Consider the following 27,531-nt stretch of genomic DNA (forward strand, 5'->3'; position numbering starts at 1 on the left):
TATGGAGCCACTGTTGCTCCATCGGCGGAATGGGTACAGGTAGCCGGAGCCAACTACCCGTCTAAATTGGCCAACGTGAAAACCATGTCACTAGGCAACCGGACCTGATCGCTCCTTTGTTTGAGGTGAAAGGTTGGAAGTGTCCGCACTAATCTTGGCGTTCACAATTAAGTAACAGAAGAGTGTTTTTTTTCTCCTCCTCCCTTTCCCCACACTCTCTTTTTTTCGGAGGGGGAAATGAACAAAGCCAAATCCCCCATTGCTAATGGAAAGGTATTTGCACTGTAAATTAAAGGGTCCAGTTTTTTTTTCGACGTATTATACCGATCACTTTTGAGATGTCTGCAAACAGCTCAAATCTAATTACAGGGGGGGAGATTTACTCCAAACGCTGAGGGAACAAAGGGAGCCTGGTCCATTGTGGAGCTTCGCCGTTGCGCCTCTAGTGAATCCTTTTCTATTCAGCCACTCATGGCACAGGGGTTAATCCATTACAGGGATACTTCAAGGTGGGAAACTCAATCACAAAAGCATCTCTCAGTGTGTGCGTACATTCCCTTTTTTATCATAGCAAAAGATTTTCCTGTACTTTGTGCCTTCGCCCCCCCATATCTCACCTCCACCATGCTAACTAATTAACTATGACCATTAGTATTTGAGATACAATACATTCAGATTTGAGCGGGGGGGTTAATACTTGTTCAACACAGGATGAGTCTCATTGTAGCGGGACGATGCGACACATCTCTGGCTAGGACGCTGGCGGATTGGGAGATTCCTGCTGGCTCCTTTTCGCAGCGTGTGAATCGCTGGGCCTACAGGAGTCCATAATCTCTGGACAAAACTTTTTTTTTAATGTTTTCCCCTGGACATGTGCTGCTGTCTTCTCCTCACAATGCTCAAAGACCCTCTCTCGTGGAGATTCTCCCCTAGCGCCAGGCCAAACGGATTTAGATATCACCGTTTGCTGTCAAATCGGTGTGGGGAGACAATGTCGGCCGTGGCTGTCACGCAGAGACCCCACAAAGGCCCACCGCCGTCCATGCTAAGCTGGTCCAGAGAAGCCCAGAGCTGCATGTCGGTGGTGGGTCTGAGGAGGATTCTCTCTGAAGGGCCGGTGGCCTGCATTCCCAAGCAGAACACACAACCACACTGTGACTAGAATTCAAGGAGTCAGTCAATAAAAGCGCGACTCATTGTGGGAATTTATACTTCGCCTAATAGCTAAACATTCTTGCCAGCAGATGATTACTTCTGGGTGTTGGCCGCACGTCTGCACATGGTATCTATCAGCCAGCTGAGCATCGCAGCCACTGGAAAACTCATTTAGATCCTATCTGGGGAAAAAATTAGTTTGGGGGGGGTTGAAAAAAGAGAGAGAGAGAGAGCGGCTAGTCTGGCCTGCACTTGATTTAATTTGGTCACTGATACAGCGGCCAAAGCACTTGCACGCTCCTTATTTTTGGGATGTAAAAAGGAGAAAAGCCTTCTGTTCAAGAGGGTGGTTGTAAGGACACGCACACACAAACCACTTCAAAGCATTTAAGCATTACAGAGGAGCTAGGTTGCTGCTTCAGATGGCCCAAACGCAGACCCAACCCCACATTCAAATGAAGCTTCTCAGGCTCTTCATTTCATCTTAAGACCTTCGTGGTGATGCTCAAAAAGCTCTGTGAAGCGCAGGGTCAGACACTAATGCAGAAGCAAGCTGTGCTTTGAAAGCCTGGGCTATGCCACCTGTTATACATGCAATATACTCAACTAAAGGAGCACAATCTTATGAAGCACTCGCTTTTCCTGACACACAGTCCTAACATGAAGTTTCGCTGAAGATATTTAGCTTAACGAGTCACAAAACGAATGACAATGTCTGCAATATTTACAATCAAACTCTAAATCTCAGTAGCAGAAGCCGACTGTAAGTAAGCTATACACAGAAAGTGAGAGGGACTCGGACAGATGGGCCCTCCGCTGGAGTGGGGGACAGCTTGTGCAGTAATGGATGTAAAATGAGATATGAGGATAGAGTCTGGCACGGGTAATAAGTCATTTAATCATCGGCAGCTGACCGGCACATGGACGCTGTTTCTGTTACCACACAAGCTTGGGCCAAACTAACCACTTCAACCTTTGTACATGGATGCCTGCAAACAGTGTGCTAAGTACTCAGGTATCCTTTTTGACTGCATTATTTCTACAACAGAACGCAATATTTTAATCCTACGTTCTAGTATTAACCCTTTAATACTGAGGCAGAAATGCAGCCATTATTGCCTTTTAATCTACTCTTCTCCTGTAATAACTTAACTTTTCAATGCTGAATTCATCTTTTTGAGTAATATATTAATAGGCATATACCTCATTCTTCATTTGTCTTTTAATGTTATTCTGACGAAAGAAATAAATAATAAGCCCTGTTCTGAACTGTGTTCCAAATGTGTTCACGCTCGCTATACAGCGATAGAAACATGGTAGTACAAAGAAAGCTCATGCATGCTCCTAGGACAGATATTAATGAGTTAACCTTTTAAGGCTGATGCAGAAAAGTGGCTATTTCTTCCATTTAACATACTATTTTTGTTAATTTACTTGATATCTAACAACAATAAGATTTTTTTTCAGTTTGTGTCATAAAACACCTTTTCGAATAAGAAAACATGCGAGAAGGAATATACTTAAAATATCAGTTGTGTTTTGTCGTTACTCTAATAAAACCAATCAATATGCTCTTCACATGTTCACTTGGAAAAAATATAGTGCATCCAACAAGAAAGGAAGCCTTGTGCATCTTTTATATAGTGACAGAAAACATGGTAGCACACTGAAAGCTCTGGTTCTACATTCTGAAATTGCTAAAACAATTTTACTTCGGCCTTCAGGGACAACGCAGCGTAACTCCTCTGGCGGCGTATTTAAAGTAGGAAATATCGGGTTAACTCCTTAAACTCTAAGGACCTGTCTGCAGGCCCCATCTGTCTCTCTTACTCTAATAACTATTCTATACACATCAATTTATTAGTACTTTCTGAGTAATTCATAGTAGCTATTTGATAATAAGCCTTAACATTAAAAACTAAATAAGCCTACAGTTAACAAATTCGCCCTTGTACAAATCTGTGAAAGCACTCACCACACAGGCACATTGTGTTGTGCAACTTTAATGCACTCTGACAAGTTAATAACGTCACAATTAACTAAATGCTTAACAGACGTGCTGCCTGCGCTGGTATGATTGAGATAATGGACATGTATGACATGACCTTTATTTACCAGTGGCACAGACCTCGTTTGTGAGTGACAGGCACAATTCTAAAGCGGAGGGGAAAGGATTGGGGGGTTTTCAGGGTACTGGGGTCATGATTAGGGGATATTTTCAGATGTTAGGGGGGAAAGGTGAAAGAAATAAGAAAAAGGAGGGGGGGGGTGTGCTCCTTTTTCACTCAGCACCACAACACAGGCGTGTTGTCCTCCTGCTTTTCTCTCGCTGTGTCAAAACTATTTCTGGCTTGAGAAAGAAAGTGTTTACTCTGTGGCCTGCTTCGCTGGAGTCACGCCGTGTTCCCACCGAGCAAATCCACTGTTCCCTATCCAAAATGGTTTGCATATTTTCCCTGTAACACAAGACTTAAAAAGGACAAGGGGAAATCGAGAGGGAAGAGGGGGGCAGTCGCTGCCATTATTTCTGGATTTACATGTAGTCAGTCAGCTGCTAGGCCTAGTTCACTGAGCTTCTCTGGAAACAACATCCAAAGTCTCTCTCACTCTGAAACAGTCGCTGTTCATTTAGCGCGCATGGCAACATCTCAGGCGGCCCGAGGTCGTAATAGGAGCTGAAAATCTGACTAATACTGACTAACCAGGGTCCCAATGGACGCGTGATTCACACAGAGGCGTCCGATCTTGCGGAGACGGAGGGGTTTCCTGGTCCGTTTCCTCTGCTCTGTGTCATAACAGCATTGTTAACAGAGATTCCAGACACTATTCGTAGCCACCCACACTTCTGAAGCTGCCACAGACAACCTAGAACTTTCCTCCCCTATAATATCCTCTCATCACAGGGGGATAACAGCACCCCAGCATGCTAAATACAGCTCTCTGCCACATATCATATCACTCCAAACACTGACTCCAAACACTGACTCAAACTGAAGCGAGACAGAAATCAATACCGCTCATTCCAAATGCACGCTACATATTGCAAAAGTCCCTTTAGCAACATTCACGACTGCGTCTTTATTTTTTTCTGTTCATTTTTCGTTTTCTGTTTCGTTCCAATCCCAAGAGATGAGTGATCCTGGATTTGAAGTCTCTTCAAATTGGGCTCTGCCCTTTAAAGTAGGTCAGACTCTAGCAGAGCTGGAGCTGTGCGTCAACAACAGCACATGATGTTTTTCTCTCAAAGTCCTGGCACCAAACACTACCAACTATTTTGGTGCTTTAAACAGCCCCTGCACTGTCTTAAAGAGCCACAGCACGCACGTCAGTGCGAGCAACACCTAGCCAAAGAATGAACACTGACAAGGACCAAGTGCGACTGCCATCCACATTATGTTTAGCTGATAATTCATGTGTCATCTCAATGGTATTTGGTTATTGAAAAGAGATCAGCTCCTCACATAGTCAGTGTCTGCTGAATCATGCTGGTTACTCAAGAGGATTAGACAGTAAATTAATAGCACATATAAATAATTAAAAGAAAAAAAGGAAAGGCAAAATGCAGAAATGTAAACAGTGTGGGTCAGTTTCCCTCCAGAAGCTCAACTATCGCAACAGCTGATTTCTCTGATGTCAACAGCACACAGTGGGCGCTACAATGGTGCCCATTGAAGGTCGGTGTTACCCTGGAATGAGCATGACTTCAGAATTCTGGCAGAATATTGGCATTCGGCACAGCTGCCAAGTGTTTGCTAAGATGGGGCTGACCATCAAAAGCTTGAATGCGGCTTTCATCTGGCACCTTGCACCTTTTCATATTTAACACTTCTGTGCTGTAATACAGCATGGAGACGGCATGATCCGAGAGCAGATGGCACTGATTTCAAAGTCAGTGGGAACGTAATTATTTCTGAAAATTAAGCCAATCAACTGCAGTACTGTGCAAAAGTCAGAAACCACCCTTTCATTTATTTCATTTCCAGTCAAAACAGCCCCTAAGTGCAAGTTATTTATTTTTCGCTTTCAAAAATAAACAGAAAACAAACGCTGAACAGAAAATTATACAGAAATCTCAAAAACTAAATATCAAAAATTTCAGAGTTTAATATGTACACACTTCACCTTAATTATAGCTTTCATTCTGTCCAGGAGACATGCTTTCAGCTCACTTTCAAAGAAATCTGCAGAAAAATATAATTTTATATTTAAAAAATTTAAACTCATCACTTCATAAAACATTACTCCATGTCTCAGATGTCCAGTTTGGTTGTTTTTAGTTGTAAACTTTGGAAACTTTGGAAAACTTATGTCTATTTCTTTCTCTCACTAACAGCTTCTTGACAGCTATACATCCTTTCAGAGCCACTGTACTGAGTTGTTTTGCTCAGAGGACACATGAACAGAAACACCGTCATTTTTTTAGCAAGAGTGGAGCTTGATGTTCTCCTTTCACACGTGAAAGCTTTAAGTACTCTATCTGATAATGAAAGTTTTGATCTTGCATGGTTTGTAAACTGAATATTCCATGTATAGTCAATTTTTGGAAAGTCCTGTATTGTTGCTTAATTTCCTTTGACTTTCCCCTTCCTTATGCAAGTCAAGTCAGGTCAAGTGGTCTTTTATTGTCATTCCTCAATGTAACATATATACACTGGAACAAAATGCTATTTTTCTGGTTCAGATTATATCTAACCTCCTGAGACATATCCTGAAAAATGAATAACTTGTATTTAACAGCTGGTTTGACTGAAAATTAAATAAATGAGGTTTAGGTTTGACACAGTACTGTAAAAAGTAAGTGATTTGTGCCAGTGGGGTATGATTTAACCAGAGCCAAGCATGTACATTTTCCATGAATGGCTGATTCGGCCATGGAGGCTTTTCCAATAATTCACTCATGTAAGGCAGTCCACTTTAGCAGCAGTTTCAGATAGCATTACAGGAAATGACCGCTGCTCTCTGCACTTCTCTTGCTCTTTGCTGGATGAGCTGCCAAGTTGAAAACGGAGACCTGGATGTTTACAACGACATGAAAACTTTGGCCATCGTAAACACCACCTCCATGCCGACAGTCATTAACTATTTATACGGTGGGTGCAACACTGAGTTACATATCCACTAGAGAGGTTGTGTTTGTGTATGTGTGGAGGAGGGGTGTGTGTGTGTGTGTGTGTGTGTGTGTGTGGAGGGGGCGGGGTTGTGACAGTTATTGTGAAGTAACATCAATCCTGACTGCGACAGATTGTGCGCAGCTTTTTGGTTTAGTCAGTAGTAACTAAAAGATAACCAAACAAGATTAATTCCTCCTCCAGTTGCAGGCTTCACACCGGCACTAAAACAGCATTAAATTGTATTTTGTGAGCGTAAAACACATTTCAGAATGCCGCATGTGCGTCAGTAATCTCTTTTCAAAAAGTATATTTTCCACATTGCCTCACACATAAAACCCCCCTGATAACCCACTTCCAGTCTATCTAGGCTGCAGAAATGAAGCATATGGGTGAGCATATTGAGGGACTGTGGAGGGAAAACCCAGCGTATCAAACTAGCCATGCGTTATAGCACATTTAAAATATAAGCCTGGTAGCCACAGGGGAGGCTGGCCTCGCTGCTGTTCAGCTCCCTGGCAGGAGGACAAGTCTCGCTGCCCATTTTTTTTGCTCCAGACTCCAGTTCTATATTTAGCCAGGCTTTCCGCTGGTATGCCTCTGTGATCGTTAGCCCCGTTTAACCCCTCTTTACAACGGGCCCCATATTGGTCAAGGCCTGTGGAGGCCCCCGTCAGTAGGGGCATGTCGAGCTCTTTACATGCGCCTGTCAGACACGCACGAGCCGTCCAGGACTGGGATCAGTGTGGTGCTGTAGAAGGCGTGCGCAAGGAGCAGAGTTTTCACTGATGAAGTCTATGCTGCACTGCTATAGACCATTCAAAGCCTGCCTCAGCTTTACCATACATCAGGCAAAATACATTTTCAAGGATTAACCTGAAAAGATAAGAGCGTCCGAAGGTGTTTGCGTTTGATGTTTAAATTTACAGTGATTCTGTTTTGAGAGCGTTCGAGTGTGAATCACTCGCCATTGTGCTTACCAAGACCCCTGACTCCAATTTACTCAACTAAAGAAAAACAGTACACACAAATGAGTCTTTTTTTTCAACCACTGAAGAGAGGACGTTTTAATACATTAGCATTTTACGCAAAAGCCTAAAAATAGTCTGGTCCCAAGGCTACTTAGGGACACTCAGATTCTGACAAAAACAGTAATAGCTGACTGTTACTGCAGGTATGAACTATGGTACAAACACTGAATATTAACCTCTTAAACTGCAAGGGCAAAATTCAATTTCTCAATCTCATAACTACATAACACATTATACACATATTATAATCACACATTATATTCATAGTAGTTACTGAATACTTTACAGTAGCTCTTGAGTAATAAGTTTATAATTAAAGGACTGGTTTGGCCAAATATGAAATGTATATAATTTTCTGATTATCCCAACTGTGGTCAATCAGCAAAGACATGTTTGGTGTTGCAAAAACTGATTCTTTAGCTGTGCATTTACATTTAGTTTAGCTATTTAGGCTAATGAAAGCCTAAGTTTAGTTTAAGTTTAAATAATAAACTTACAGTTTAACCCTTAAGGCCAACATGAAAAAGTGGCCATTTCTGTGATTGTATCTAGTCTTTTCTGCAAATCAAATGATTTCTGAATGCTGCTGTTGCATTTGTCTGATATGTAAAGAATGTGAGCTAACAAAGCCAAAAATGTGAAGATGTTTGTTCTTTTTAAACAAGAATGTATGAATAGGAATACAAGTAACACATCAGTCCTGCCTTTCGCAACTATTTGATTAAACAAATCAATAATAAGCACTTACCGACTGGAACTGCTCTCTGAATGAACCTGCATGCTCTCTCGGAAAGAGAAAGAAAAAAGGCCTCGTGCATCTTTTATACAGTGATAAAAAAACAGTAGTGAACAGAAATCTCTGTCCCTTCAGGCTGAAATTGACAAAAATGATATTCCTGTTGTGAACAGCATTTTTTTTGAGGGGGGGGTAGGGAGGCTACTGAGCCCATCTGGTTCACACGGTCAAGGGTTACCGCTAGCATTATGCTATATAGGATAATATAACTCACCCTGCATAGCGCTCTTTACATGCAGAATGATCTAAGTGAGAGTGATGGCTACACTGTGGAGTGCTAGACTTGTGTGCGTTAATGTGAGCCTGAGTGCTAGAACATTCTCCCAAGGGCAGACAGCCGGGACTGTTGGGAGAGTGAGGAGTCGGAGCATGGCAGGATCCTAATATACCGAGGGCCGCATGCATCACCACATCACCAGCTCTCTACCCCTTTACCCCACTCCTCTCTCACCCAGCGGCCCAACAGCAGAGGTCATCCTGTGCGGGACAGTGTTGCAGCATCACGTCAGCACATACCCCGCTCTGGTGCCAACCCAACGCAGGCAGAAGCTGAAACCTGAGAAGGCTTGCTGTAGCCGAGGCTAAATAAAGCGGTGTGGGCTTTCACACGTCACATGGAGGTTTCCTTCACGCAACTTCGTTATTGTGGGGACACTAATAAACAAACATGCCCGGCCAAGCTTGACCACTGCTATTCCATTACTGCATCCCATAATTCTCTCCTTCGCACTGACAAGCAGCTTTGGGGGGCGAACTCATGAGCGTCAACTGCCTCTCCCCTTCATCGCCCAAAGAAAAGACTGGCTGGCCTTTCCAGCCTTTTCCAGTAAGTGCTCATCTATCGGCCTGCGTGCCAGTGAAGATTCCAGACTCCACACACACATGACCATGACTCAAGCTTTATCTGTTTATAAATACTCCAGCCTATCCCATTGCCTAACATTCGCTCATGTAAACACCTTTACGACTTACAACCCTAGCAAACAAATATGCAATACAGTTTGAGATATATCATGGGCCCTTATGAGGCTGGAATGCATCCAAAAAAGGGACTCACTGAGGCATGTGCATTAATGATTTTAATGTGAATGAGGTGTGCGTGACAGTGGTGCAACCAGGATGTCATCCTGGGGTGGGAATTTGGGTATACAGAGTTCCAAACATATCCAAATGCCCAACCCAACAGTAAAGTTGTGGTCAGTGTAATCTCAGAGGGGGTCTTGAGGGAGAAGAAGGGTAATTGGGCTGTAATGCAATACAAAACTAAAAATGTTCATAACTAAGCAGGTTTGTTAGTGATAATGCACTATGCAAAGTGATACTGAGCTTCATTACTATTTAGAATATAATTTATGAACACTGCTTATAATGCATAATGTTCATTCATAAGGCATTATGAACAGGGCTATAAACATTTATAAAAATGCTTTACACTTTACAGCCATGTTTATTATGCATTATGAATGTACATACTGTATTATAAGCAGAGTTCATCTGACTCCTCACTCTCCCAACAGTCCTGGCTGTCTGCCCTTGGGAGAACGTTCTAGCACCCAGGCTCACATTAACACTCATCAGTCTAGCACTGCATGGTGTAGCCTTCGCTCTCACTTAGATCCTTCTGCATGTAAAGAGTGCTGTGTGTGTTTAAAATATTTTGGAAGAGAAAAACAAAACTTTCTTCCTCTCCACAAATGTTCCTTTGGGGGGCAGGTGACCTTTTGGGTGGTCCTGAACTTATGTCCCCAGCCAGCGGGTATAGGTGTCATTGTCTTACCTGTGTGGATCTGTCGGTGTGCTTCTAGAGCATCTTCCTTCTGGAACTGAGCTCCACACTGGTCACACACGATGGCCTTCTCTCCAGCTGTACAGAAAAAATAAGACAATTTTCAACCCACAATGCATTAGGGCAGTAGGAATGAAGCCATAATTCAAAATATAACAGTAATGCCAAAAAACAACATGGTTACCAAGGACAACCACCCCCTCCCCCCTAAACCTCCAAAAAAGAAAAAAAAAAACTGCATCCCCTCTATTAGTCATCCTTCTAGAATGTGGATGTGCAAAAAGTGTTGCAATGTCCATCCAAACACAGGAACTAGCGCAGCACTCACTGGCCTGAGTGTCTGATCAGAGGGAGGGGGGTCATCTCAGGTCAGAGCCTTCACATTGTACTACATTCATTGACTCTGGCGCAGGTGTGGCTAGAGCTGAGGTGGAGCTTTCTTTTTACAACACGGCCCAGTGTATTCACAACACCATATCCCATAGTTACAGCACCTCAGCAATCAAAACAGGAAGTCATAGTTAAGATTAAACAGTGCGATGGAGATGAAGTGAGGGCCCCGTTTCGCAACCATTGTGAAGTTACAAAACATACTGTACTCTCGTCAGAGACAGGAAGAGACACTTTTCATCTTTCACTGGTGGAATAGGTGGTGCAATAACACGTTCTGCTTTATGCACAAAACTCCCTTTTTAAACTGGTCAAAAGATGTTGCGCTATCAGTGCAGAGCAATATTATTAAAAGGACTTGGCTGCAGGTCAGTAACTTAGTTTTAAGCTATTGTTGTTTTGCTATGTTATGTACACAAGCAAATTACATATTTAGCATTAGTACTGAAATGCATTTATTCAATTTAAATTCTATTACTGATAGTTTTGAGTCTGCACTTTCAAATTGTTTCTATGCCAGCTTGTTTCCAATTTATATATTTGCCAAACAAGGACAAAAGCATGGCTAAAATGTAAAGGATCCAGAAAGTATGCACAACAGTAAGTTCCCTTCAAATTTAAATCACAACAAAAAGTCCTATTTAACCTATGAAAACAAATGTGGCACTGATTAAAAGTTTAAAATCGAGGCTTTCAACAGAAATTCTCCAATGAGCTACAACTGGGAAATAATTAGTATACAATTTAGAGCTGTCACTATCGATTATGTGAGTAATTGACTAATCTGGTAATTCTCTTGATGATTATTCGAGTAATCTCTTTTTTTTTTCAACAAAACATACCCTAAAAACAACAAAACTTAATGCTTTTTAAGACATTTTTACCACCACTTGAGTAATTTTGAGAAAAATATAATGCTGAAATAGCAGTGTTGAGTGCAGAAATCTCTTTATTTGTAGCCTGAGGACCACTGCTACAAAACTGCAAACCTGATAGGAATTTCAATGCTATGTTAGCTATACTGTATTATCACTAACAATCCTGGGTTTCATACTACTTAGGCCAGCTCTACTTAAGCACTAACATCTGAATTATATAAATCTTGTAACAGGCATTCAAGTGGTATATTCCACACTGTGTATGTTGCAGTTTTCTTCATATTACTGGAGTGGTTCAGCCTAGACTTTCAAATATTTCACTTACACTTTTGCTTTGTATGCATTCAATTTATAACACCAAACATCTCATTTTACTTCATATACATGAAATTTGTAACAACAAATATACAGGCATTTGTGACATTCTGCTGGGGTGGGTTTCCTCTTTTTCAATGACACACACAAAAACTTGAGTGCAAATAGCTCTCCCTTGTGAAGAACCTGTTTATCTAAGCCAATTCATTGAGAACGTATTTGTGACAGCCCTTATATAATTACACTATGCTTTAGCAATCATCGATGATAGTGTTAAAAAAACAAAAAAAACAGTCACTATAGGCATGCATGTCATGACCACATGGCAATGTTAGTCACTTGAGAGTGGCGGGTTAAATCAGAAAACAGTTTCAGAAATGAGAAGGCCACCTCTGAACCCAAGCATGGGTTGTGCAATCCACCTTGATTTTTATCGATCAGCTCATATTATAATTATACTTCTATCATCTGGATTTGCCAGTTGAGTGCCAAAATTAGACCTATACAATTCAGCAATTTCTCCCACAACCTCCAGCTAGTTGTGCAAATGGGGGAGGGAGGGTGGGGGGCGGTGGAAAAAAAAAACGCAACGTAGAGAGGATGGTCCCAAAGTGGTGGTGTTGGGGCATGGGGAGAAGAGGGGACAAAACAGCCCCACATCTGGCCATGGGGCAGCCAGGTCCAGGTACTGCAGCAGTAGCCTCAGGTAGGGAGGTGGAGGACATTAATCATCACATTAAGTGGTAGAGGGAAAGCGAGGGAGCAGGACTGAAACCCACCCGCAACACAGGCGTCAGCCTATTGGAGCGGGCCATTATCTCGCAGGGGGTCTATGGCGTCCAGCCACCCAGCAGGAGTGTGCTTTCAAGCCTCTGCTAAAAAGTCATGAAATTAAAGTGATAAATTCTAGCCTTCCCCTTTGATCAATAGGTGCTTTCCTGTTAAGTGAGGATGAAAAAGGGTGGAAGAAAAACACCTCCTTCAGGTTTGGCACAGCGTCTCCTAACTCCTTAACCCCGCTTCATTGTCACCCCTAATTCCCTATCTCTCTCTCTCTCTCTCTCTCTCTCTCTCTGGGCCACAGTGAAAAAAGAGAGCAGAGGGCCAAGGCTAGAAATAACTGGCTCTCCAGCACAAGAAAAAAAAAGAAACAACAGTGGCTATAAAAGAACTGTTTTCTAACAACTCCCACTTCCTTCTCCCCCCCACCTCCTTGGAGTTGCCACAGCAGGGCCGAACCTGACATAATAGGCCCTTACACAACGCGAGGTTCCCAACAAGCGCAGGAGAGGTGCCACGTGCCACCTCGGCCTGTTCCCTTTTCACTTCCCCTCTGAAATATTGCACAACTAGAAGAGAGGGATTTACTGCTGCTAAAGAGGACACTCGGCTGATCACTCATTCTGCAGAAGAGCAGCTTCGAGCTGAAAGTTAAAACGAGGGTTGCACGATACATTGATTTTTAATCGTTATCATGATGCTGGCCTGTTAAAATCACAGAAGGCCACAAAAGGCGAATGGGCCCTCTAAAACATTCTGACTAATCAGATGTTGTTTAGATGACTGAAGGTGTTTGTATGATCAAGCAAGAAGAAATTTAGTCAAAACAACACAGGCCAATCTTTAAACTAAACAGAGTGAAAATTTGACATTTTTGCAATAAATTATCACTCTAGCAATGGAAAAAATGTAGTTTCAGGAGGAGTTAAGGCAACAGTTCAATATTCTGCTTAGAGCTGCACAAAATACCATACTGTAGTGCTTGCACAGAAGACGATATGGACCATGCTGCACGTTCAAGCGAATGCTCTTTTATTTTGAACAGACACTTTAACAGAGGCAGCGAAATGCCTGACTCAGTACTAATCCGGCATGAAACACAGTGATAAACACAGGGGTAAACGGGAGGACACGACATACAAGGCAGACAAGCACACACACAAAACCCACCCTCCTCGGACACAATTTACACTAAGCAACACAACTACACTAAAAACATCATGGGCAACAGCAGCAACAACAACAACATCTTGTTTTAACCAGGAGTGTGGCACCTCCCCAGAGCCACTTTGCATGGCCACACCCTTACACTCCCCACACCTTGGCCATCTTGGTGACCTGAAAAAAGTCTCTGGACTGCATGGAGTCCCGATCTGTCCAGCGTCCTGGCCAGCACAAGTGCTGCAGGGTGGCGCTCCTCAGCAGTGGGTGCCCCAGTCCTCTTTCGAGGCCCTGTCCTTGGTGCAGCAGCTCCCCTGCTTTGGGTGTGCCCTCTACCTCTGACCCTAGTGGGCAGCTGAACACCAGCTCCATGGGCATCCTCTCCACTGGGGCACCGGAGTGGAGGGACTAAGTGGGGTGTGCAACTTCTACAGCAGTTCTTTTTTTGATGTGCACTGGTCACAGCAACGCATGCACAAGTTCCACTGTGTGTCAGCCTAGCCAGTAGAACCTCTGTCACAACTGCTTCAGCGTTTTGCCCACACCAATGTGCCCCATGCCAGCTGCTGCCTGCATCGCACCCAGCACCGTCTTTTTCAGGCTGCATGGCACCTGGAGCTGCCACACACACTTCCCAGGCACTGGCTCCTCTTACACATGGTACATCATCTTGTTGATGCTGCATGTTCAGCTCCTCCAGAGCCAGTGGCTTCCCCCAAGGGGAACGAAGGCCACACTGCCAGGGAGCCCCAATTCTCTACCTCTGCACCTCTCCTAGCCGCTGCAACTAGCTTCACTTGTCCGTTCTCCAAGACCAGTGTTTCCTTCCTGAGGCTGAGCAAGGCCCTGGCCGCTGCGAGGAAGTCCAAACTGAGTGTACCCGCATCCTGTATTGGCGTGAGCCAGAACTGTGCACTCAGCTCAGGCCCCCCAACACGACCGGGAACCTCTTTCTCCCTCTTATGTCAACTCAACTTCCGGTGATGGACTTGGATGGTCGTTGCTTCCCAGTTGGCAGGTGTGCTGCTCTCGGTGCAAAAGAGCAAGCCTGGATGTAGCAGTGACACCGATGAGTCAAAGATGGTAGTGAGCTGTTTCCTATCTATGTTGCACTCGACCCAAAGTTCAGCAATCTTCCTGGCACGCTTCTGTTTCCCCGCTGGCTCATGTTTGTGGCATAGACTGGCACAGTGTCCCCACTTCCTACACAGCTAACACACCAGTCACTTCACCACCACTCGCTCAGGGGCACGTCGGCTCACTGTCTCCTCCTCAAGCTCCTCTGCTGTGTAGCACTGTGTTACTTTCCATGCAACTGTACGCCAAGGATGAGTTCAGCCCTCTCTGCTTTGGTGGTGGCTGCTTAAAGGCTGATCAGTGTGGCGAGTTGCACATGCCGTGTCAGCTCCTCTGGCAGCAGTGCGTTCAGGAAGTGTTTCAGTGCAAAATTTTCCTGTGCAGCCTTCTCTGATGAACCACTGTGCTCAGCTCCACCACCAGCACGCTTATGCGCACTACCTTTAGCCTCCGCCTTCCCAGGAGCAGCTGCCTCTGCAACAATATAGCCAGCACCTGCCTGAAATGGCACTGGAGGGCGGTAGTTAACACTGCTTGGTCATCGTGTTCCAGTGACAAGCATGTCTAGCACTTTCCCCTCCAGTGCCAAACACAGTTGGGTCGTTATCGCCAAGCCTGCTGCAGGGCGACCACTTGCAGCCGTCTTCCCCAGCAGCCGCATCGCTCTTGGGTGGCCAGACCCGTCCATGATGGAGCAGGCGTAGCGTTCGATACCCCCTTCTTCCGGGCTATGCCTTCTTTGCCATCCGTCTTCAAGTTTGTTGATGCGCCACTCAATTACTTCAAATTTGCTGGCCATGTCCCACTTCTGATACCAGTGTAATGCTGACACAGAACCAGATGTGGACAACACTGTGTGTCTGGCCAAATGCTTTTTAATTTTGAACAGGCAGTGAAATACCCAGGCCAGCGATAACCCAACATAAAACAGGGAGGGGGTAACACAGGTAGATACAACATATCCACCCTCCTCGGACACAATTTACACTAAGCAAAACAACTACACTAATAACAACATCAGACAACTACTACTGCAACAAATGTCCTGTTTTGATGCCACAATCTTGCAATTATATTGGTACATATTATAATTTGGGAAAGACTATACCTAATAATATATTGAAAACACTGCAGTCAACTGATTGGTCAGTGGTCAGGATGGTCATGCCACACAATAAAACAACCGGAAACTGATTAGAGACTTATTTGCATATTGCACACTACTGAAATATCGGTCTTACAAAGAAAGCTGATGCCATAATACTAATTAAAAACAACACATCATGTAGCCCACTTTAGCAATCTCCAACAACGTGTTTTTAATATAATGCATGATATATCATAACTGCAAAGTCTAAAATTATAAAATCTCAAAATGGTATTTTTTTAGTATAACATTAAAGGAACATAATAAAAGTCTACAGCAGTAGTCAGTTCAGAGGGATGCTGCACTGATCCAGGTTCAGATTACCCTAAAGCCGGCAGGGAGGAGAGAGCCAGAGGGTGCTACTGGAGTGGGGCTATAATGGACAGGCGGGGATAGCGAGCACACTCGCTAATGTTATAAAACCGACTCCTCATCGGCCCTTGTGATGAGCCTGCTCGCCGTCTCTCTCTCTCTCTCTCTCTTTCTCTCTCTCTCTGTCTTTCTTTCTCTCTCCCTCCTTCTCTCTCTCTGTGTTTTGCAGTGCCAACGAGAACATGAGTAGACAAATACAGCGCAAAAACAAAAACATACCCTTGCTGCTCGGTGAGCCTACACAAATGGGTTATATAAGACAGTACACTCAGTACCAAAAAACGGCAAAAATCCATAAAAAAAAGGAAAAAAAAGGAAAAATCAGTGCCGTCAGAACAATGAGTGCAGACACCATGCTCTCCCCTCTTTGCTTCAGCAGTAACGCGCTGTGCTGTACAGTTTTATTTACACTACCCTCTTATCAGTCACAGAGCAGTACGGAGACTGCCAATTGGAAAGGACAGCCAGGAACTGTGTGTTCCCTTGCTCAAGTAGATGTGTACTGCAGGCAGAGCATTTTTTATCAACCAAGACAAAAATCCTGGGAGTCTGCCAGATTCCCCTCATAAACACAAACACACACATACACACACTTGTGCACAAGCACAGACATAGACTCACACACTGATGGCAAAACACTGACAAAGGAACATGCACATGCATGCATGTAACCATAAAAGAAAAATAAGACAGAAAGAAAAAGAAACAAAGTGAGAGAGACAGTAAGAAAGAGAGACAGAGAGACAGAGAGACAGACAGACAGAGAGAGTCTGCACAATCCATGTACAGTAGATAAGGCAGTTAAGTCTTCACTATCAGAAAATGAAGAGCAGTCAGCTGGTTAATATTTATACTGCCATTCACAGAAAGGAAGGATTTACTCAAAGATAAAAACAGAAAATATTTGGGCTACTTCTGATAGCTTCACAGTCCGACGCACAGGCAGAGGACATCTAGGGACAAACCAAAGCAGGCAAATATTGACACGGCAAATACACTTCCGACATCAAAGACATTTTTAAATTTTAGATTCTCAAAATGAACACGCTGTCACACGATCATTCACTTTTGTTTTCTACACACTAAATCTCATAATCCATTTTGCCCACAGACCAATTTGTCTGTCTGTTCAAGATGTACACAGAGAGAGAGAGAGAGAGAGAGAGAGAGAGAGAGAGAGACCAAGAGTCAGAGAGCGAGAGAGAGAGGGGAGAGAGGAGAAGAAGAAAGAGAGGTGGTGAAAGGCGAGAGAGAAATGATTATGAAAGAAAAGGAGAAAAGGCAAGAGAAAGAGAGAAGAGAGAGACAGATAGAAAAGGAGAGAAAGAGCAGAAGCAGATAGAAAGAGAAAGTGACAAAGAACGAGAGTGGCTAGACAGAAGCTTCAGAGTGAGAGGGCGAGAGACAGCAAGAGAGCAAGAGAGAGCAAGAGTGAGAGCGAGAGAGATACAGTAAAAGAGAGCGTGCAAGAGAAAGAGACGATGTAAGTCTGAGTTTGTGGGTCTTTGCACAATGAAGTCATTTCAGCTCGATGGCCTCGGGGGACAGAGGGGGCATTTCAGTTCACACACATATGTGCGCACACACTGCAGACCTATAGTGAGCACAGATGTCTGTGGTGTCTGGACCTCCTGAAGGCCTGCAGTCTGATCTCCACACACAGAGGCAAAGTAAACAACACTAACAGGAAAACGTTTGAGTACGACCTCACTGGAGTGTCCTGCACTCACCCCGACACCTCCCTACCCCCCCAACTCCACCGGGCCACAAAAGGTGAAAGGTTCCATGTGTTTTCCGCTTCCTGTTTCACCCTTCTTTGTAGAACCCAGCTCCTTTAAATTATGACACGGAGCAGTGCTCCCCTGGCTGCGGTGCCAGGACAAAGGCCTTTCAGAAGAGGAGGAAACAGGAGCCGAGCCGGGGAGGAACCAGCAGGGCCAGACTGGTGTGAAGTGGCAGGAAATGAGCACAGGCCCTCCTCCATCTCGCTGCCATCTCCCGCCGCTGAACTCTGTTTAAAACCATTTCACCACAATGAGCAAGATCAATCCCAATGCCCTATGGCCAGTCATGTCAAGAAGCTCTGCTCTAATGCTTCGGACACGCTCAATGTGGATTGGTGATGCCGGTTAATGAAAAGCTGCTATAGGAAATAGTGGACTAGACAGGCTTCACTTGTGACCCTGGCATAACATGTGCCGGCTTACGGGGTCGAATCAATTTCAAGCCGTTTTCGAGGATGGTGGAGAACGCATTTGGTCATAGAAGTCCACATTATACATATTGCGTTATTTTCTCACTTAAGTCCACCTCTACTTGTTTGGGTGTATGTACGAGCCAAAATTCATCTCTGCCATGTTAATTTCCCAAACTCCCCTCATTCCTGAGAACTAAGCAGGCTATTTTTGTGCCTGCGCTTTTAAGATTGATACATGTTGATGACCTCTGTTCTGATTGGCTGCCTTGCATTATGCCTCATTTACAGTAGCCCAGGCAAATGGTTACACAATTTGAGACAAATTCTCAGGGACAAGGAATAAAAACTTAAAATAAAAACTTTACTTTTTTTTATATAAATTACTGATGGATCAGATTAAGAACGCTGTGGAAGACTGCAACGATACACTTGCTTCGCGTTCAGGTTTAACTGTTTTCCAGATCTTCTGCCTCACTAACAAAACTCCTTATTAGGATGAATGGGTGGGCTAAACAGCTATAGGCTGCATAGGCAGTCATATGGAAATGTATTCATGGTGGTAATATCACAACCACAACAAATTCCAAATGAGTTGTTTTGCAGCCCATATATGGACTGCATGCATTGGGGTGTGGTACATTTTCAAATTCCTGTAAGAAAAAAAAAAAAAGTGATTTTCCACAAAATGGACACTATAATAATAGGCTAATAACGGCTAAGGCTAATCAACTAAGCAGCAGTACACACTTTAAAGCAGTCTCTGGTCTAGAGAACTGATACTGTCATGGCAAAAGTGGAGCAAGAAGTGAAGATGTGGTGGCTGATCAATAGCTGGGAGGTCGGCTGTAAGGGGAGCCCTTCCCACCAGCCCTCTTTTATTCATCACAGCAGAACCTGAGAGGCTGACCATGCGGTGAACCCTTCCCCAAACGACCACCGAAACTTCAGCAAGCCCCTGGATATGGCAATTGAGGTGCCTTTACAGTGCTGTAAATGGCTTTATGGCTAAAGACAGCGCAGCGGGGGGCGTGGACAGGCTCCGTCCTCATTCCCTCCTGCTTTCATGCTTTCATTGGAGGACTCAATCCACTTCTTGATTGGATAGGCTGATATCAATCGGCAACGAGATCCAATAAGAGAGGCCAGGAAGCAGAAAGTGTCCAAGAAATAGTGGCAATCAAATGAAACTAGAGCCAACATGCTCTGGCAATAAAAAAAAAAGTACATGGGGCCTCATGGTTGGAGTATCTCTGGAGAGCCCGGGGCTTATTTGAGATGTGAAAAATGCTGACTAGGAACTGACAAACGCACTCGTGCGCTAGCCAGTTAGACTCAGAGAGCAGCACAGGGAAACACACAAAGATCCAGAGCTAGGCAGAGGCTGCACCCAGCTAGCAGAGGCTGCTGTACGTGTGCTCTCTCCACAGGTCAATAACCTGTAAAGATTTAGCGTTTAGGGCCCATTATTTCCTGCTTTCAAGTCACACGTTGTCAAAGGTAGTCTTTGGTTTATTAAGACTGAGGTCAGAAACCCTGGGGGCGGGGGCAGCAGACGACACAATGACCTATGGGACAGTAACTAGGACACAGAAACACAGTAGGAGCCATTATTTATAACAGTTTGATTTCTGGTTTCCGTACTTAACACAAGCCTGTGACAGCGAGAGGCCAAACAATTTCCCCCACAAAAAAGCCATTTTTCAAAAGGAAAACCTTAGGTGAGATGCTGAAAATTCTCAGTGCCAGAAATGGCTGAGCTTCTCCAGATAGAGTTAGAGAGCCAAGTCAAACAACCGCAGCAAAACAGCAGAGCTTGGATAATAGGAAATCCGAAAAAATGAAAACAACAGGAACTGCCGCAAACACGCAGAGTTTAACCGCTCTCAGGTGCAGTGATTTACATAGTTGTTTATCGTTTGATTCCAAATTATTTTTTCACTCTGTCTCCATTAGGTGCATCTATAAAAGTTAATCACCTGCAGACTCAAAAAAGAGACAAAAAACTATCAATTATGCATTTTAACAAGGTAAATGTGTTTACTGAAATAAGTTTCCTTAAAAAAAAACATTACAGTTTTACTTATGATAGATGTCAAATGGCAAAAAGTAACTCGGCTTCCCTTTATTTCCATGAAGTCATTTGTTTTTTTGGTACAGGAACCTTCCTTGGCTTAAAAAAGAAGGAAAGAGGAAGAGAAAGACAGTCCTGGTGATGGGGGGGGGGAGAGAGAGAGAGAGAGAGAGAGAGAGAGAGAGAGAGAGCGAGAGAGAGAGAGAAAAAGAGTCACTTCCATAAACGTCCTTTCTTCACAAACGTGGACAGTGCGACACCTCCTCAGACTTCCTCACTAAACCATTTTTACAATGTCCTGACACACATTCCAGCTCTACGGCCTTCCTCTCTCTGACACTCAGCCTTTATGTAGACAGCCTATAATATTAAACTCAAACGCATAAATGTGCACTGACATCCTGTAGACAAGTAGCTGCGGATACTTGTATCTGAAAAAATTATTTTGACGATTAATTGCTTAATCTTTTTTAAATAGGCCAAACAATAAAAATAGATAATTATAATTAAAATAATTTTAAAGATTGCAAAAAACAAAAAAACAAAGGTAAAGCACAAAGTACAAACCACATTCAATGATTTTGAGGTATGTGCTCTGGGGTGGACAGTCCACTGTTCTGAGAACACCAACAGCTTTAACAAAGAAGAGAACAATGGACTGTCCACCCCAGAGTCCAGACCTCAACCTCACTGAATGTGTTTTGGACTACTTGGATTGTGAAAAGCAGAAAACACAACCAACTTCTAAGACTGAACTTTGGAGGTGTGGAAAAGTGTCTCTGCAGTTTTCTTTAAAAAAACAAAGTTTCCAAAAAATAATGCACATTTACATTACATTTAAGAAATTTAGCAGAGACTCTTATTCAGAGCCACTTACAAAAGTGCTTTGTAGCTGGTACAAGAGTTCAAACTAACCCTGAGCTGAGACACTGCTAGAAACAAAAGACAGTGCTGATCCCTAAAAAGAAAGATACAGAATTAAACATAGCAAAACTGCAATACAATACATTTCAGTAAGTGCTCAGATTAGTGCTCACTTAAGTGCTGTACAAAGTAATGGGTCTTCAGTCTGAGTTGAAGACTGTGAGAGAGTCTGATGTTCAGACTGCAATGCAAGTTGTAGTAAAGGTAGTAAATACTGAAAAAACTTATACTATATTTAGCTGTTAAGGCTTCTGGGTAATTTCAATTACCATCATGTTAATTTCCAACTAACCACTGCAAATCTGCAAATTACATTTGTATATCATTGTTGTCTGAACAAAACCGAGTTTTTCATTTTTTGACCTGATTTGAATAAAAAACAGAAACAAAAATTTATGTCCAAAAATCCTTTGACATTAATTTCCATTATAAGTTAAGGATATTTTTCCTTCGCCTGTAAAGTTACTAATTTGGATATACAAAGTTGTGTCACAACAGCAATGATTTGCATACGTGTGTTTTTGTGTGTGTATACACACACACACAAACAAACACACACACACACACACATATTATAATATATATTATGTACTATATCATATAATATATATACTATATTTTATAGAAATATGTGCTATACAGTACTTTGCACTGCAATAAACAGGTTTAATTGGTACGCATAAACATGCACCCCTACAGGCCAAGCCGCTTGAGTGGGTTATGTAATGTGCTGCTTTCTCTTGTTTACCTGTGACTGTATGCCTGCTACTTTAGGAGCAGAGTGTTTTCAAAAAAGCTACGCCTGGTCAGTGGCTGTCTATTAAACATTAATTACCCGTGTCACACTGAAGCCTTTTAAAGCTAGTCAAATGGAAGTGGAATAGAGGTATTTTCAGCAGGACTAAAACTGTTCAGCCAGACCCAGATTAGTATTCTGATCCATATATGTGGCTGCAACAGTAATAACACAATATGCATGGCTGCTTTTCATGCTGCACCTCCCAGTGGAATGGAGAGCATAAAAGCAACCCTTGTGTGTCCTGGCTACTTCCAGATGGCTTTGGGACTGCTTTTATCTTTTTTTTTTCTACTCCTGCTTTTTTTTCTTTTTTAACATGAAAGCGCCGTCGGCAGATCTTTGCTCAGCGCATAGTTCTCTCTTCATCCGAAATATAAAAGTTTCAAAGAGCGTTTCACGAGGGAACTCTACCATAAATGGGATTCATAGCTTTTTAATCTGCGCTAAGAAATTGATCTAAAAGTTTCCCAAAGCCATCTTCCAAACTTACATAATGCAATAAAAAGCGGGCCTCCGAGAGCATTTACTTTTATTGCCATTACTTGGAAAGTAAATCATGTTTCCTTCAATTTTGCCCTGTGTGCTGTACGGACGCTCGCTACGTTGCTGTGTCTAGAAACTGACCCACAAACACGGAGAGCAATAACAGGATTTCCTGGGTGTCTCCAACAGTTTGTCTTATGTCAGTGGGGTGCTGCCACCAGCTATGAAATCCATAATTAAAACCACCACTGCTCTGGCGTACACGCTGAAGATGTGGAAGCAAACCTAGAAGCATGTTGTACATGTCTAAATACGGAGGGGCTAGAAAGACGCATGGGTCTAGAATAAAGGCGGCCCCCGCGGAGGAGAGGAGGCAGACGGAAACAGATGTGTGTGAATGGGATAAGCAGGATGGAGGCATTTATCACACTACAGCACACGCACATTCTGTCTTCAGAAGCCTCCACCCAGATAAAGGGCAGGTGAGCTTTCGGTGGGTGGCGGTGTTGAAGCATTTCAACACTATTGTGCACGTGCATGCATGTGTATGTGTCTGAGATGCAAAAAGACCCTTCTTAACATGCAGCACGGTGTGTGAAGCAGCGGCGGTTCCAGCTCCAGAGGTGTGCCCGCCTGCTCACTCAAACTCAATTGAACTGGCACAGTGGGTACCAACACATTCCTGCACTTATTTAAGCTCTGGCAACAGATGACCCTCTTAATCCTAATCTAATAATCACACTAATGCTGGAGATGCTGTTATGCCATTACTGCCAAAACACTGTGGGCTTTTTTATGGCAGCTAATCACAGCACTTAGTTAACTGCTCCTTTTAATCGGAGATTATATCTGATTTGGTGACTTGTGATGCATTGTGGCATCATGTGGACTTAAATGGCGAAATAAAATATGTGTAGACTAGTGATGCAAAATGATACAGAAATCATATACTGCTATAGCCAATGTTTAGACTTGATTGACATTTTAAACATATATTTATTGTTTAGGCAGTACTGGGCTACTGTGCTAAAATATTGGCAATCTAATCAGTTTACTATATTTGTAACCCTTTAAAAACATGTTATATTTATGTATAAGGCACAATTGACAATTTAGTTTATAAACGTTTATAGTACTGAGCAAATGACCGTTTATTTCATTACCAGTCAAAACAGCCATTAGGTTATTCATTTTTCATAAATAATTAACATGTTTTTCTGGGTTTAGAAGAGCAATTTTAACAGCTTCCATTCTTTCAGGAGACTTGCGTACAGGTTTTCAAAGAAATCTGCAGGGATATTTTTTCACGCCTCCAAAGTTCAGTCTTGGACCTTGGTTGCATTTTCTGCTTCTCATTATTCACAAACATTATGCCAAACACATTCGGTGATGCTGAGGTCTGGACTCTGGGGTGGACAGTTCATTGTTCTGAGAATACAGCAGCTTCACTGTTTGATTTATTTCCATTGCTTTCTTATATTTTCTATTTTCAGTAACAGCTTCTTGACAGCTACACTTTCTTTCAGACACTCAGTGTTGAGCTGTCTTCTTACAGTGGAAGGATAGACAGAAACATCTGTGGATTTTTTTTCAGATCTGAAGTAAGAGTGGAACTAGACTCTCCTAGCTGAAAGCTTAAAGTACTGTTTATCTGATGGTGACAGTTCTGGTGGTCTACCAGGACTTGCACTGTTGTTAGGTGTCCCATTTTCTCTATATCTCTGAACAATTTTGTAAACTCCTGTTTTGAAAACTCTTTTTTCCACCAATTTTCCTGTGACCTTTCCCTTTCTTATGCAGGTAAATTATCTTGTATTTGATCTGAAAAACATGGCCTTGGAAATGAACAAGGTATTGAATAAAAGCTAAATAAACTTTTGCACAGTACTGTATTGGCAGATATGTACATTATCAGATAATGGGTTTAGCCAACATTTCCTGTATTGGCCCTCAGTTTGGACAGCAGGACGAACGGTTCCAATCAGATTTTGCCCTTTTCCTGATCAGATCTGTGTGTTTATACATGTTAGATTAAGGGCTTGGTTCATGATTGGAGCCTGAACTGGAACTGAACAGATCTGATTAGATGCGACTGCTCACAGTTCAGACTTCAAAGACAAGATCGGCCATAAGCTATCAAATCTCAGCATAAATTTAATCTGACTGCCCATCTAAATAAGCTCTTACAGTACTACAGCAGGTGTTTCATTAACGATAAACGGCACGATGTCTGCGACTAGCGTCAGTGCATTTCTGCAAATGATACAGCGTGCACAAAGCTCTTTGTATCTGCGCTTCTGCACACGTTAGGCTTAAATGGACGAATCGGTGCGGAGTGTGAATGCGATCTGAAAGGGAGGTGAAAAGTGATACGATAAATCCAGCGCAGACGTCTATTCAGCGGCCCATCACGCCCGGTGGAGAGGGTCCGGTCTTTGCCGATGAAAGGAGCGGGGCCTGACAAAAAAACAAATCCATACTGGCCACAGGCTCCTCTCCAATCTATTTTCTGCTCAGCTGGTTTTAAATGAAGTTATTATGACTCATTAAAATGCCCGCAAGCTTGTGGAAGTCGGCCAATTACAATTTAAATTTAGCCTCCCCATACCCCCCCATTCTCTCCAAATCCCCCCCTACACGCTTTTTCCCTCTGCCTGCACCATCACACCACACGGCTGCGTTTCCACCACTGGCTTACAGCTGCCATCAAAGCCTTGATCTTTGAACACAAACGCAACCCAATAAACAAACAAATCATCATTTTTTCCAGCCAGCCTGCCAAAGGAAGAAACAGCAGAAATCTGGCAAGGCTGCAGAGCTTGCTCACCACAGTGCCTTCATTAACGTGGCTTAAAGCCCCCCAAAAACAAGCATTAACTAAGACTGGGTGGCCTAACGAAGGAACGACCCTTTTTAAAGAGCGAACTCTGTTAATTTTGCACCCGCTGTCACAAACAAGTTACATCTTCGTAGGTGAAACAGTTCCACTCCTATCTGGTCAACAACACCAGGTCATCAAATGGAAGATAGATGCTATGGCACAATAAAGATTTACCATGATGTTGACTGATATAAAAGCAAGATATGCCTTCAAACAGCTTTCATGGCAGGACTGCATCCAGTGTTTGTCACCCTCATAAAACAATAAAGGGATGCTTCAGTCAGATGCTACAGAGAGAATGGAGATTGCTGTGCTGCTGCAGCTAGACCTGATGTCAATGACCTTTTTTTTCCCCCAAAAGACCAAAAGGTGTCTCTCCAATATGCCTTGTGATCATACAATTCATTTGGAATGCTCCTCATATAACCCTCTTTCTAATGTCCACCATTCTCAGAACAAGGGCATCATCTCAATTCCTCACTCTTTCCAACGGCAAAGGAGCAGCACGGAGGTAACAAATGTCTTCTCTCCTCTAGTTGTGCCTGTGTGCCTTTTGCTTTATTTTTCAGACTGCGAGGGGTGTGTGCGTGTACGCGTGTGTGTTCTGTGCTGTATCGCTCTCATTTCCAGCAGAACAAATTAATCTGTGCCCTTCCAGCAACGCTCCCCTTTTGACAAAGGCTGCTCAGAGGAGAAAAATGATGAAGCAAATCCAAAATTCAATTGCCTGTGTTCTGTTTTAGAAGGCACACGGTGTACTGTACAGACCATAAAACTCCCAAACAGCCTCCAGACGCTGCTGCAATCACCCTCCATCAAAACACTTTGTCTCGCATACAAAAATAAGACCCGGCATCGAGCTGAATACCAAATCAGCCCATTAGAGCACAGGGGCACTTGCTACTTAGCAACCAAAGGGATTTAAAGCCGCAATACCCAACAACAAAGGAATAAGATCAGGATCTTTTACAGGGTATTACGGGCTAGTTCCAGCTTATTCTGTGTTTTAATCGAAAAACGTTAGCAGTACAAATGCAGATATGCAAACAATAGTAAGATTAAAAAAAATAAATAAACATCTCAAAAAAAGTAAAAAAAAATGTTTTTGTTCTTGTTTTTTTCTATGAGAGGCACAGGTGGTAGTGTGATTTATTAAAAATTAATATGTCACAGGAATTACATTTTCCAAAAAAAGGAGGATAAAGAATTAAGCTAATAAGAAGCTGATCATAATAGTATGCAAAGCAATCACTATATACTGGCAAAGACTATATATTAATATTTATCAATCAAATCATAATTCAAATAGAACAAGTGCAGTTCTGGTAAACACACATTTTATATATGTGTGTATATATATATATATATATATATATATATATATATATATATATATATATATATATATACACACACACACACACACACACACACACACACACACATATTTATGTATTCACACACACACACACACACACACACATACACAGCTAGAGGTGGGTAAACTACAGGCTTCATTAAAGGCAGATAAGAGGATGCAGCAATACACCTAAGAGCATGAGGGATCTGCTCAATGCTGGCAAACATCAAAGGTATCACTGGCAACAGCCAGCTTCAGCACACTGGTCCCAACGTTAGAACAGGAAACAGTGTTCCCCGTTTCTGACCATCCAAGACTGAGCTTATAGCACAGCCCACCCAGAGGCGTCATGGGAATAAACTCCTTTCAGCTTTCTGATGAGGAGCAAACTTGCCGGACAATTACAGGGCCATTACCCGGACGCCTAATCATCTCTCCTGGACCTTATAATGGAGGAGATTTATGCCCCACATAATTCAAGTGTTGTTTTAAATGGGGGTTTAATGTACATCAACAGGTCAGGGGAAAGTATTATGGGTTTAAACCACCAGAGAGAAGTTAGGGCACGCGGCCAAACAGAAGCTCAGGCCATTTATCCACGCTGCCCGTCATCCCTCGCTAATGCTCCGCAGGGCGGGGGAGAGAGAGAGAGCAGTGAGAGAGGGAGGGTGAGAGAGAGAGAGTGAATGAGTGGGGGCTTTATCAGCTGCTCTAAAGAATTTACATGAGAGCATGGAGAGCCGGGGCATTTTCCTACTTTTTTTCCCCTCCTCCTCTTTATTTAGAGCCCATTCTCTCAGTCCCCCCTAAGCCCCCCCTT

General features: G+C 43.0%; 1 protein-coding gene across 1 annotated transcript in view; it reads right to left on the reverse strand.

Annotated features, from left to right (window-relative positions):
- zbtb16a (zinc finger and BTB domain containing 16a) overlaps window positions 1–27,531 on the reverse strand; it is a 118,664-nt gene that overhangs the window by 35,953 nt on the left and 55,180 nt on the right. The window contains exon 5 of the mRNA XM_036588499.1: window positions 9,868–9,954. Coding sequence (XP_036444392.1) covers window positions 9,868–9,954 — 87 coding nt within the window. The remainder of the gene's footprint in view (window positions 1–9,867; window positions 9,955–27,531) is intronic.

This window comes from Colossoma macropomum, unplaced genomic scaffold (assembly GCF_904425465.1).
Source record: "Colossoma macropomum unplaced genomic scaffold, Colossoma_macropomum, whole genome shotgun sequence".
Taxonomy (NCBI): domain Eukaryota; kingdom Metazoa; phylum Chordata; class Actinopteri; order Characiformes; family Serrasalmidae; genus Colossoma; species Colossoma macropomum.